Source organism: Misgurnus anguillicaudatus, chromosome 25, assembly GCF_027580225.2.
Source record: "Misgurnus anguillicaudatus chromosome 25, ASM2758022v2, whole genome shotgun sequence".
Classification (NCBI taxonomy): Eukaryota; Metazoa; Chordata; class Actinopteri; order Cypriniformes; family Cobitidae; genus Misgurnus; species Misgurnus anguillicaudatus.
In genome coordinates this window covers 34,214,833-34,229,189 of record NC_073361.2, presented here as the reverse complement: position 1 = coordinate 34,229,189, position 14,357 = coordinate 34,214,833, and the positions used below count along the sequence as shown (strand labels likewise).

At 39.9% G+C, this 14,357-nt stretch overlaps 1 protein-coding gene across 1 annotated transcript; it reads right to left on the bottom strand.

Annotated features, from left to right (window-relative positions):
• Window positions 1-166: 166 nt before the first annotated feature.
• LOC129426602 (protein APCDD1-like) lies at window positions 167-14,181 on the bottom strand. The gene is made up of 5 exons (XM_055183010.2): window positions 13,356-14,181; window positions 12,957-13,119; window positions 10,737-11,259; window positions 2,760-3,081; window positions 167-2,356 (listed from the first exon to the last, which is right to left on the bottom strand). Exons 1-5 carry the CDS (start codon window positions 13,390-13,392, stop codon window positions 1,920-1,922), a joined length of 1,482 nt encoding a protein of 493 aa, XP_055038985.2. The 5' UTR covers window positions 13,393-14,181; the 3' UTR covers window positions 167-1,919.
• Between the last annotated feature and the right edge of the window lie 176 nt (window positions 14,182-14,357).

Sequence of the window (14,357 nt, the reverse complement as noted above, 5' to 3'; positions counted from 1 at the left end):
TTATTACGCTTTCTGTGGTTCCGGGTGGGTTTTTCTGGGGTCGGGGATGAAGAAACTGTCCATTTGTCAAAGCCCCATTAGCAGCCCAGTACAGGGCACCGTGTCTAGAGACCTTCATGGCAATCTATAAATATGAATAAATAAAAGGATGTGTTTTCTTCCTCTCTGTGGTTTTATTAAGAGTTTAATGGAATGTTTTAAGTGTCATGTACATGTTCTTTTGATTCTTTTGACAAAAAAAATGGGAAATGCAGATTCATAATAAAAATAAATTAATTAATCGTCTTTGCTGCTTGTTGCTGGATGATGACGAATTCAGACACTGAATTTCACATTGATTTCCTGAATGTGATGAAGTCTGCTGGAAAAATGTGCCTCGTGTGTCCATGTTTTTTCCTCACCATCTCCAATGACACCAATGCCGATTTCAATCATTACATTGAGTTTTTCTTTATGCAAATCATATATTACTCAATTGTGAGGCAACTTGACTGAATAAAGATCAGCTTTACAGTCCTGTGGTATTTAACATTGCTTAAATAAAACCTCTTTAACACTCATGAATCTGTCTCGTCTCTGTCTGAAACCGGCTCATTTTGGAAGCATTTTCTTCCAAATGCTTGTTAAACACGTTTTCTATGGTAAATATGCCACTTCACAAACACATTGAACAAAACATGCTGCACAAACTCAAGCGAATGCAAAGCTGCTACTGTAGATACAATAAACATGAACCTCAACTCCCTGAAAATACTGTCTGGGAGTTTAGACTAGTGTTGCAAAGGGGTGGACATTTTCCAGTTAATTTCTGGAAACTTTCCATGGAAATTAAATCTTTGGGAATTTTGGAAATATTCCCAATTGGAAATGTAATGGGAATTATTTTTGAAATGTATATAAACTATATCATATACAAACATAAATAAACATTTAGTTTGGTCATAAGAAGACATGCATGCAAAGTCATACAATTTTTATGAGTTCTTGACATCACCAATGTCCAGCATTCACCTGGATGATACAACAGCAGCCATATTGCTCCAGAACGCCCATCACACCCCAGCTTATTAGTGGAGAGGAGATCGAGTGATATAGCCAATCAGTGTATGAGGGGATGATTAGTAGGCCAATGGGCACCCCTACTCTTTATCAAATGACATCCTGGGATTTTTTTAATGAACACAGAGAGTCAGGACCTCAGCTTAACATCTCATCTGAAGGACGGTGCTTTATGACATTATAGTGTCTCCATTACTATACTGGGGTGTTAGGACCACAGGTTCTCAATAGCACCTCTACCAGCAGCAATCTGGTTTTCCCATTATGGTCTCCCATCCAATTACTGACCAAGCTCAACCCTACTTAGCTTCAGTTGGCAACCAGTCTTGGGCTACAGGGTGATATGGCTGCTGGTTTAAACAAATGTATGCTGCAAGAAGTTACGTGTATGTTCCCTCAATCCCTGTTATTGGCAACTATATTCCCAGTTAATTTCCTTGAAAATCCCTGCAATTTTGCAACCCTAGTTTAGACCGACACATTTCTCGCTGAAAAATAGTTTTCACACTTGATATTGTTAAGCCTGGGCAAACAGGAGATGAGCTTCCATTCAGACCTGGAATATTTACAGTGTTTAGATGTTACCGGCTGATTATTTTAAATGTGTTAATAATGATCTTTATACAATAAAGAGGAGATTATCACTGGACTGTATTAGTGTGCATGCATGTGTCAACCCACAACCATCTTCAACCGACATTTAAAAACACACAGAATGCTGCAGATCCGGTTTTAAATCTGTCACACAAAGATTTGTCAGCTCACGTTTCTAATCGGAATGAGACCGACGAGTCTTTAAATGTATCCTCAAGTAGTGCAAATAAATGGTCGGATCCAAAAATCTTGTAAGTTCATACCTGCTACATGAATTTGATAAGTACGCTCAATGCAACGAGATTAAATAAACCTCGGAGGATGTGGCATCCATTGTGACTGAGTCTGAAATCTTGACCTCCCTCTTTCCCCAATTGTGGCTCCCCCTTCCGGCCGGCGATGCAGCGGATCAGAGGCGGCTGGTAGGACGTGGCACGTCTGTGGGGTCGATTCGGACTGGAGCCGTTGGTCGGCCTCTGGCCGTTGTAGAGGAGATCGTGTCCGTCGGAGTCTTGACCCATGCCGAACAGCTCGTACTCCGTATGAGGCAGCCGGATTCCCAGCGCGGCACAACCGGCCGTCGACGTCACGTCCTGTTGGACGGCCAGCTTCCAGGGGCCGCCCGTGCCACATTCGTGCCCACTGAAGACGTTCAGCAGTGATGTGGTGGCCACGTCCATCGGCGTCACCTTCATGTGTGTCACTAGAGGAGAGTCAATAAAGAACTGTGCTGGATGTGGGAATACTACAACATTCATCTGTCACTAAAAACTGCTGTAAAAAGTCCATCTTGACAACGTCAGCCCTCGGGGAAACATTCAGGTAAAAAACTTCACACTGTACTTTTGTGAGCTCTGAGTTTGTATTCTTATTTGCATACTTTTAAATGGATTAGATGAACATAGTTTGCTATGGGCACACCATCTGTTTCAATATCTGCTCAGACAGAAACCACTTTGGGTTTCTCCTCAGTTCAAGAAGTTTCCTAAAGGGGTGCAACTTCTCTGAAACAAATGGGACACTCCACTATCTCATGGACAGACGTAATAAAGACCAACCTCACTCCAGTTAAGAATGACATTCTGTGAGGAGAGTCGTATCTGTACCTGTGAAGGTGAACTCTACACCGCCCATGACCGTGGATGAAGGAGGTCCTCTGCTGTAGCGTCCGCTGGCTGTGATACTGAAGGTCGGGTATCTGCAGGTGGGGTCAGAGAAATGGTCATAACGTCCTTCCCACGTGCCGCTGTCCTCGTGGAACGTCAGATATCGGGTGAGGAAGAGGACGCCCGGGCGAACTTCACATCGTGTGCTCACCCAGTTTCCATGGAGACGTACTGGACGGATCTTCTTGGACGGCAAGACGGGAGGATGATGAAGATCGGCCGAAGCGATAATTTGACAAATTCTGCAGTGACGGCCATCGGTCTGAAAGCAAAAGAAAAATACTGATCACTGACCTCTGACTTCCCAGCAAAAATACATTTACTGCCCTTAATAGCCCTCCAAACAACCCAGAGGTCTAGTATAAAACGATAAATTTAGGTTGTCAGTGAAAATTGAGCTAGGCCAAAAACAAATGAAATAAAATAAAGAAATAAATGAAAGCAAGCACCTTGTCATTAATGTTGACTTTGCTTACGTGATGAGATATCATAACTATATTCAAGTTTATTTTGGCTAGAAGTGGGTCACTCATAGTCAGACTCAAGCGTGCCGCACAAGCCCTGAAAAGTGAAGCCAAAACGTCTCGATAGCCACCCCCCCCCAGTGTCTGGTCCCAGTATAGGTCATAAAGCCAGCCACCCCATGTTATTCAATGGGACTTGAGACCAACTAAAAAATGTAATTACACTTCAAATATCTTTTTTCCGAAGCTGGTTTCTGTCATTTATTGTAGTTTTTATCACGCTGATGTAAATTCAAATGTTTGTTTTTAAAATAAGTTTGTGTTTAGTTAGTTATTTAATGATATAAAAACGGTGGTGTCACGTCATGATTGACAGCTGTGATATCGTGTGATATGTGCATTCTGCGAGGGCGGGGTCTTGATTTCGTGGCTTTACTTCCTGTTCACTACTGCGCAGGACTGGTCCTGAAATCGCTACTGCGCAGACTCGAGACCCAAGATGTCAGCGCCATATCGGGACACTGGCGGCTTCACTTTTCAACAATGGAAGAGAGCGAACAGACGTCGTCCATCTTTTTATACAGTCTATGGTCAGACTATATCGGGTCTATAGTTAACCTAGACGGCTTGCTGCGTTACTATAAAGTTACACTGACATCCAAACCCTGTGCACTTAATAAACAATTCATGATCTTATTGTGTACAATTATTCAAATGTCTTCTTTTTAACCCAGCTGTCACACAGACCAGCGAAATTTGATCTTATGATCATTTCTCAAAAGCACATACATCTGCTCAGATTCTGATGTTGGGCCAAGCAGTTTTTCATGTCAAAGACGGTTTCCCATTGCTGTGAATTTTTGCTTACACACTCTACCATCAAATCTGTGTGTACTCACGCTTTATAAACGAGGCCCCAAATCTCATCAAGTACATTTCACTTGTAAATATGTCACCATATTTAAGTTAAAGTGGGTTGCAAACAGCAAGTATTTTTAATCCATATCTGATAACCGTATTCTCTTTGAAAAGTCCCTCATCCCTGCTGGAAAATCCAGCTAAAACCAACTTGAAGGAGTATCTGTTGGTCTAAATGAAGTTTCTCATCTGATTTTATTTTTCATGCATTATGACTTTTTTAATTATTTTCTGTTGTTGCCGGATGACATAATGACCAAATGAAGAAAAAAACCTGCATATCAACACAGAAAATAAAAGCACACATGACAAATATTAAACTAATCTGGTTGACACTAAGAGGTTTAAGTTTAATATCAATGACCATGAACACAAAGGGTGCGCCCCAAATGTCATGGACTTTGGGTACCCTGTGCGTGTGCCTGTTAAGTCCCATGTGTAATTTTAGGTTTTCTAAGTGTGCTCATGGGTGCCCTCCTTTCAGTCGATATGTGCTCTTGATGCACAACTTTCTTGAACCAGACTTCTTTTTGACAGTCAAAGTGGTGTTATGTCACAAAAGTGCAGACTTGAAGGAAGACCGAAACTGCATACTACTTGTTGACCATTAATAAAGTATGTCCTAGTATAAATATGGGTATTGTTAATACAATTCGGACGTACTACATCCGACATCACTTGACAAACTTAATCATAACAACAGATGAGCTGTTTAATTGTATTCAGCTCTTTTACAGTGAAGGGTGAAAAGATGATGTACACCTTCAAATGAATACAGTGGCAAGAAAAGTATGTGAACCCTTCGGAATTTCATGATCTGCTGAATAAATTTGTCATAAAATGTGATCTGACCTTCATCTAAGTCAAGGGTATTGACAAACATGTGTCTTGAAATAATTACACAAAAAATTCTGATCTTTCATGTCTTATACACTCATTCAACATTCAAAATGGCAGTGGAAAAGTAAGTGAACCCTTAGCATTAATAACTGATTGTCCGGCAGCAATAACCTCGACCAGACGCTTCCTGTAGTTGTGGATCAGATCTGTACATCATTGAGAAGGAATTTTAGTCCATTCTTCCTGGCAGAAGTGCTTTATCTCTGTCATTATGTGTTTGGCCCTTCTTCAAATCAATCCATAGCATCTCTATTGTGTTGAGGTCTGGGCTCTGACTCCAAAAGGCAGATTTAGTTTTTCTGAAGCCATTCTGTTGTGGACTTGCTTCTGTGTTTTGGGTCGTTGTCCTGTTGCATCACCCGTCTTCTACACAGATTCAGCTTCATTATCCTGAAGAATCGTCTGATATATTTGGGAATTCATCTTGCCCTCAATGATGGCCAGGCCCTGATGGAGCAAAACAGGCCCTGATCATGATGTTTCCTCCATCATACTTTACAGTTGGGATGATGTTTTCATGATGATATGCGTTGCTCTTTCTACACCAGATGTTGCGCTGTGTGTTTTTTCCAAATAGTTCAATCTTAGTTTCATCAGTCCACAAAACATTTTGCCATTATCGCTGTCTGTGGAGTGTCAATCTGCTCTTTTGCAAACTTCAGGCATGCAGCAATGTTGTTTTTTAGTAAGCAGTGGCTTCATTCATGGTGTCCTGCTGTGGATCCCCTACATGTTCAGTGTTTATGTATTGTAGACTCATAACCAAAGATGTTAGAAGGCTCCAATGATGCCTTTAAATCTTTGGCTGTCATTCAGTTGTTTCTTTACCTCATTGATGAGTCTTTGTGTGCTCTTGGTGTCATTTTGACTGGGTGCCCACTTCTTGGTAAAGTAGCAAGAGTCCCAAAGCGTCTCCATTTGTAGATTGTTTGCCAAACTGTAGACTGAGGAGTCTTTCCAGCTTTACATAAAGCAACAATTCTTGATGATAGCTCCTCTGAAAGCTCTTTTTGGCGAGGCATGGCTTACGTAAGCGTGATCTTCTTGTGTTGAGCAAACTCCAAAAGTTTGAGGGGTTTTTATCAATGTAGCTGTAGTCCACACCTCCAAATGTATTATCTTAACAAGACTCCAGGTGTGCTAAAGCCTGACTCTAACAAATTTTTTTAGTTCATTACCTCAAGGGTTCACTTACTTTTTCCACAATCACTATGAGGTTTTTTGGTTGTTCTTAATAAAGACATGAAAGATCAGAATTATTATTATTTTTAGAGACATTATGTTTGTCAATACCCTTGACTTAGAATGATGAAGATCAGATCACATTTTATGACAAATTTATTTAGAAAACTATAAAATTACAAAAGGTTCACATCATTTTTCTTGCCTCTCTGGCATTTTTTTGTCTATAAGCCTAATCTTGGTCTTTAGGTGTCTGGAGGTGAAAATATAAAATAAAATAATTGTTATTACATTTATTGTAATAAGTAAAAATAATGCAATAAAGTATATATTTTATACATAAAATTACCACAAAAAATTAGGTTTGTGTTACACTTTTAGTGGTTTTACCAACAACGACCACTAGGTGTCAACAGTTTGCTGCATACTCTTGTCACAAATTAATATATGACTCTTACTGCATTATTATTGCTGCTGAAATGTTTTGAAAAATTAAAACTACATTCCTAGACCTTTCCAATATATAGTTTGTCATAATAGATGAAAAGTTACATGCAAAATATTAAAGTAAACTCCCCACTCACAGGACAGCGTCACAGTTAAGGGGTTAAAACAAGGACCAGCAGCTTTCCTTATGTATTTACATTTGAATAGACCCACATTACCGCTTTCTAACCTTTTTGAATATGCCAACGCCTCTCCTTCTCACAGGAGAGTAAAGTGTCCATCGAATGGACAGTTCAAAATCTTCCTGGATGGTCATCCGGGGTACTTTTCGCCTACAATTTTTTTTGAATACTATGATTTCAGACATACTACTCACCTCGCCTATTTCTTTTCGCCTACTATATAATATGAAATTAGGCAGTTTCTGCCATAGAACAAGAATGTGCGACCTCCCTGTGTACAGTGCATTCCTTCAGGACCCCCATTTGGGACAAGGCCAAAGAATGAATGCAGAGGATGGAGAGCAGCACATCTCTGATGGTTTGTATTCTTTGCTCTATGTTGGAATCTAATTGAGCATTCGGCTGCTTTAACACAGACAGAACGAGAAGTTAAACCCATCTTAAGCAGCACAGCACAAGACGAACCAGCCGAAAGACTCGGCGATTAAGGTTCAGACTTCAAAGTTTTCAGCTGTTCAAACACTCGACCAGCGATATGAGAGATTTATCTCGGCTTAAAGCCGCAGTGCCATTGGTTGCATCAGAAAGTGATGTCATCTCCTCGCACCTGTACAAACGCCTAGCCCACACCTAAATTTATCAGCTAAAGATTACACACAGCGTCTTTAAAGATATGCCAATAAAGGATTTAATGAAGACAATAACTATGACAGAAATAGAGGACACAAGTTCTGACCCGACATTCCTGGTGTTCTGGAAATTGCGTTCTGTTACGAGGCTGTAAGACAGCGTTTCGTGGGTTTGATAATAACTTCAGCTGTTCACCTAATGGGATTATAAAGTTTGTGATTGAATCGTGGGTAAGGTCCTCACATGGGACGATGGCTGTACACGTGTACATACGTCAGGCTGGAGAAACGCTGGCTTACTCGAGTCAGTCGGCCTATCAATTATTCAGCCGTGAACTAGAATTCATTAACATTGCATTACATGTTTCACATCCGCTTTTAGCAGCGGCGGGGGGTGGTGGGGGGTCGAGGCTCACGCTCACATGAAAGAAACGAATCCATCAGAAAAGCTCATCTCAGGTTCCTCTCGACTCACAGATAGAGCCGTAGGCACGCGCGCTGCGCAGGATTGCAGACCGCTGCCCTTTGCAAACACCATTTCCACATTCCCTTTGAAGCAGATGGGAGATGAGCCGTGCGGACATGAGCCGACGTGGCTGAAATCACACTATTCAAACGACAGAAGAGGAACGACGGGGAACGCATCAATCTCTGAGATAGAGACCACGCAGATACCCGTAATACCCCAGTGAAATTACACTGAAGGCTATTGGTGAATACCAAACGCGTGAAAGGCGAAGGCCGGAAATCCAGGAGCCCGTCTGACATGAATTAATAACAGCCAATGTCACATCCCAAATTCAGCACAATGTTATGTATAATACAGACTTTAAACTTCAGCAAACATGGCACTTTATGAATTAATCATCCTTCTGTCAAAAGCTTCATGTATTTTTTAGGTTTGGTCTGAGTTTTGTTTTAAGTTGGACTGAATCGTATAATCACTCGTTCTGTATCAGCTTCTGCTCGAGATGTTTCTGAAGGTGACGTTCATCTAAACAAAAACACATTAAAGTTACAACAATCATCTAAACTATAAATAATTCAGATGAAGGTATGAGTATTATCTTTTATTTAATCTTCTTTAAAGTACCCAGCAGACATATGACCGACCTTCAACGTTGAAATTTGGTTGAAATAATGTCAGTTTTTTGTTCAACGTTGAAACAACGGTGAATATTAATAAAATACTTAAAAATTAACATTGAAAATTTATTGAAATAATGTCAATTGTTGTTTAATGTTGAATAAATGTGCAAAATCAAAAGGTAATTAACTGTTGTTTCAACCTTGTCATTGATGTTGATTCAACTGAGTACTGGTATTGTGTCACTAGCTGTGTTTTTTTATTACAGATTCGCATAAAACGTATGCAAAATTTCTAAATGTCGATAAAATGTCACCTTTTGTGAAATGACGGTGTTTCCACTAATCAAAGATATGTAATTAAAACATAGTTTTTCATTCAAAACATCCCAGTGACAGATTATTTTAATGGAAGGAGACGTAAAAGTATTATCCAAACATGAATGCCAAAAAAGCCCCTTATACTTAGGAGGAGCGGCAACGTATAAGTGTTTCTTGGATGTAAAAGTACATTATTTTAAATCAAAGGAGATTAAGTGTTATCCAAACAATATTGGCAAGGAAAGCCTCTTATACGCGGGAGCAGACATGTATTGAGGTGTTTCTGAGAGGTGTTATACCGACTTCAACTGACCTGAAAATGTGAATAAACTGTTTCCATTGCAGTTTTGCGAAATATACCTTTAATAAATTGCCTGAAAAACCACCTCATGCGAGCGTTAAAACATTGCGATATATTAAGGTTAGGGTTTTTTGCAAAATTAAAGTGTTTCTATTTACCATATTTTCAATTTGAGCAATTTGAATGGAAACGCAGCTACTGATGGTTCTCTCACACAGCTTTATATTAAGATGATGGATTGAAGATCCACATGTATTTGCATTCACAGCACATGTAATGGTGGTCCATAATGAAGCGTTTAAGCACAAGTGACTCTGAACTTTAGCGGATAACCAATTAGGTTAACCAGAAACAGGAATAAAAGGATCTTGCTTGGAAGAAAATGAGTGAGAAGGTCGGACAATCTGATAAGTTGTAAAAAACGCTCTTTACTTAATTTGAGATATATATAAATATACATATTGAGACTACAATCTAGCTAAAGCTGTCAAATTGAGGGTATTCGCGTCTGAATTTGACGTGTGAAACATGCGAGTTAACTCATAATGTTCAAGAATCTAACTATGCTCGAAAAACATGTTTTTTTTTTAGCTTTATTCGCGTGTGGTATGAACGCACAGTAAGACATGAGTAGTGATAGACCGATATATTGCAAATGACAATATTTTGATTTTTTTTTGCACTGACTGATAAATCTTTTCAATCGTCCAGTAAATTTCTCTATTAATTAAATGTGTTGTTTGTAATGAAAAGACGCTCATGGTCTCTCAATGTAAAGCCAAAATCTGACAGACAGTAAAATGAGCAATCATTATTCACTTTTTAACATGACGTCATGTTGTGTCACACACAACAACACACTGGATCAAACACACTTATTCAAACATTAACGTGAGAGGTCAGATCCACATTAATTATGTCTTATAAATGATTAATTATGTAAATACGTTTTAAGTACTTTAAAAGGGTATATTTATCAATGTTATTCATAACAAATGTTTCACCAATTTTCTGTTGGTCTCCTATTTACAGTAATTACATTTGTGTTATATCGGCCTCATATCAGCCATACAGCTTTTTCCTAATATCTGTATCGGCCATTAAAAAACCCGAATCGGTTGAGCACTAGACAGGAGGTCATTCAGAATAATCTGCACTGGATGAACTATTCACAGATTCATTGTACATTAAGAAGATAAATAGGGTAAAAAAAACTAACACAAACTAACCCTAATGGAATGGGTTGATGGTTTACGTTTAATGCATGTATCGAACACATCACTTTCTATTCTGTCTTCTGCTCTCTTCTCTTTTATTCTGCTCTCTTCTCTTCTTTCGTTTCTTTAATTTAAGGTGACAATATATGACACCATTGAACTCTCTGCTCTTAATATTAATGCGCTGCACTCAGACGACATTCAGATGAAGCGCATCAATATGGAGCGGGCGAATGCGTCAGGCCGCTGAGAAGCAGCAGAGCTTCTGACCTTGATGTTCTGTAGGGGGGTCTGGTAGCCCGAGGGTCGGTGGAGTCTCCTATGAGCGCGCTCAGTGTGAACATCTCCCAGAAACAGCTCCTCTGACTGTCGGCCGGGGTCGCCATGGTGATGCCGCCTCTCTAGCCGCACGAGCTGCAGTTCACGCATGCTGAAGTCTAAGCCACGGGTGCAGTCAAGACCCGACGACGCCCACCGCTCGTCCCACAACTCGTAAGTCTGACCCGGCAGCAAAGGCCGCCGCAGGTCGCAGGCCGTCTCTAGACGCCGCCGCAGCTCTGCCGCCGGGCCGTGACACAGCAGCTGAACGAGGCTCAGGTGGTATTCGGACTCGGTGCCCCCCCGGACGACCCACGAGGCCTGTAGCGTCCGGATGCCGCCCTGGATCAGGAGCGTGTAGCTGGGCTGAGTGCAGTGGTTGTCCTGGTAGTAGAACTGGAGAGCCTGGAAGGTGTGATTGGAGTAGAAGCGGTAGGAGCGAGTGAGGAATTCTGGGCCAGGTCTCACCTCACAACTGCAATGACAATAATAATCATTACAAAAAAATACCACAACACTACCAGTGATGACATCAGCTAGTAATACAGTGTTAAAGAATGATTACTACACATTCATGCATCGTGGAATTTACATGATACTCGAAAGAGTATTATCACGTCATGATACTGTACAATGATGTCTATAAGTTTTTGTACTTTTAATAGTTTTGTTATGATGTCATAATATTATATTAAAGGTACAATGTGTAATTTTTAGAAGGATCACTTGACAGAAATGCTAAATATTATACAAAACTATATTATCAGGGGTGTATAAAGACCTTTTAAAATGAACAGTTATGTTTTTATAACCTTAGAATGAGACATTTTTATCTAGATATACACCGAGGGTCCCCTTACATGGAAGTCGCCATTTTGTGCCGCCATGTTTCTACAGAAGCCCTTAATGGACAAAATGTTTTTACTAAGCTGTCTCTGAAGATGACATGTTTGTCTGGTGGCGACTACAGTAGCTTCTCTATGTGTTTTAAAAGCGAGGCGTGAGCAGTGGACTCAGTCGTTGGTTGCAATTCGCAACCTCACCACTAGATGCCACTAAAATTTACACACTGCACCTTTAAATGATCAATATATCATACATTTCGTTTTCAAAGAAACACAGTAATGGTGCGTTCACACCAGACACAAATGAAGCGTTAAGTGCAAGTGGTTTACATTTTAAGTCAATGCAAAGATGCGATAAACATCCTGCAGCGCAAATTGAGCATTTGACACGCATAACACAATTTAAAAAATCTGAACTTCGCACCATGTTAACCAATCAGGAGCTTGCTTTAGTAGTGACGTGGTTACAATCATTGTCGCTGTATGTGGGCACCCAAAGCTGTACAACACATCTTTGTACTTTTATAAAAACAGGAATAAAGGGTTCTTGCTGGGAAGAAAGTGATCGAGGAGGTCGGACAATTTGGTAAGTTGTAAAAAACGCTCTTTACTCAATTTAAGATATGTATAATATAAATATATATTTATTGGCACTACAAGCTAGCAAAAGCTGGCAAATTGAGCGTATTTGCGTCTGAATTTCATGCACAAATGAAGTGAGATAACTTAAAATGTTCAAGTAGGGGCAAAGAGTGCGATTTATTCGCTTTATTCGCATCTGGTGTGAACGCACTGTAATGCTTACATCATTTTCTTTAAGTTTAATTATAAAACGGTTAGTTCCAATCCTTGATTCTGATTGGTCAATAGGTGTGCTTTATTCACAATAAAACACTGCTATGACCGCTTCACCCAACGGTTCTATTTAATATCACTGCGCCCTTAGCAACACCCTTAGCAACACATAAACATATAATGCGACAAAGTCTGAGAGCAGTTTGTTGTTTTTATTTGAGCTTCCATGTTGTTGTTTGCATTCAGGGACTATTTTTCTAGCGGAAGGAATGCTTTTATTGATTTAACTTCATGAAAGTTGCCCTAATATTTTTTTTACTTTAATATTGTGTGGTAACCGTTTTATAAAAGCAATAAGGTACTCGAGGCAAGTGCTGTATCGTGAATAAGTAACGGCTGAAGGGGTTGCAGGCACTCCGCTTCGCGTCGTGCCTAACAATGCCCTTCAGCCGTTACTTATTCACGATACAGCACAGCCTCTCGTACCTTATTGCTTAATTACAAAAGAACTTAATTTTTTTATATCTTGTACCTGTTGGACACCCAATGACCTGAGATGTTGGGAGGCATCTGTACAGTCACGTTATCACGGAGTCTGGAGTCACACCGACTGACTGCTAAAGACCAAACAGAACCTCGTTCCAACAGAACCGCACCAACACTCACCTTCAGCGCACGTGCACACGAGTACCAGCCTGTACACACACACACACACACACACACACACACACACACACACACACACACACACACACACACACACACACACACACACACACACACACAATAATGTAATATCTGTTATTTATCCTCATACAGAGATTAAGAAAATGAATCTATTAAACACAGAATCTTCTCACATCTCACATGAATATTTCATTCCAATTATAAGAACACTATTAAAGCTTTAAAACGAGATAAAGTTACTCACCCGAGATAAAAATGACAAGAGAGTATAAAGAGAACATCTTAGCAACGATATTCAGACAAAACCCGATAAACTTATGGGAGAAAAACGGATCGTGATGAAGATTCAATGCGTTAAAGTTTCTCTCATCAGCTCTCTGAAGTATACACGAGTGTTTTTCCCGCCCGATTCATCAGCAGAATGAGTCCAGAAGAAGAATTAATTTGAAGAAACGCGTCTGATCTTCATTATAACAGTGACACCTCTCAAATCTGATCTCAATCTGCGCTCCCTCACTCACTCTCGTTTCACTGATGCTCGAGCCATCTGAACGATTCAGTCGAACAGATTCAAATGATTCATCTGAAAATCTATCTGTAAAGCGCGACTTTATCAAATATATACACGATTTACCAAAAATATTTGCAAATAAAACATCAACAATATCTGTCAGATATCAGTTAAAAACACAGATGATGACAACAGGACCCCGCCCTTTCTCTGTCAATCAAACCATCTGCCTGTCATTCATTTACAGTGGGTTAAGTTAAATATTATTGTTAATATCATTTACTAGCAATAATATTATAATTCATATTACGACTACTACAAATATTGTTAATTGCTTTTTGAATTATAAAAGTTAAATAATAAGTGTTAAATATTCCAAATAACAGTTACAAGCAGAAATTGGAAATAAAATAGAAACCTAACGGGACTAAATTATCCCAAAAGTTCTTTGAATATCTGATGTTTCTTTCTCAGGATGAATCGCGCGATGAATCATTTGTGAAAGCGCTATGAATACATGCTCAAATGAACCGAGTCTTTGAACAGGTTTACTGAAACGAGTCAATCGAACTGATTTGCTAGAATAAATCGGACTTGATAATGTTCTCTCTCTCTCTCTCTCTCTCTCTCTCTCTGAGTCTCTCTCTCTCTCTCTCTCTCTCCAGCTGAGCACAGCCGTGGGCGCGCATTGGTGGGCGCGCGCTGTGATGGATCGGACCGCAGCAGGTCTCAAGA

Excerpts from the sequence above, each read along its gene's own strand:
- LOC129426602 (XM_055183010.2), bottom strand. The coding sequence starts at position 13,392 with ATGTTCTCTTTATACTCTCTTGTCATTTTTATCTCGG. Across the intron at positions 13,120-13,355 it reads TCTTGTCATTTTTATCTCGG|GCTGGTACTCGTGTGCACGT; the intron begins GTGAGTAACTTT and ends GTGTGTGTACAG. Across the intron at positions 3,082-10,736 it reads CCCCCCTACAGAACATCAAG|ACCGATGGCCGTCACTGCAG; the intron begins GTCAGAAGCTCT and ends TTTTGCTTTCAG.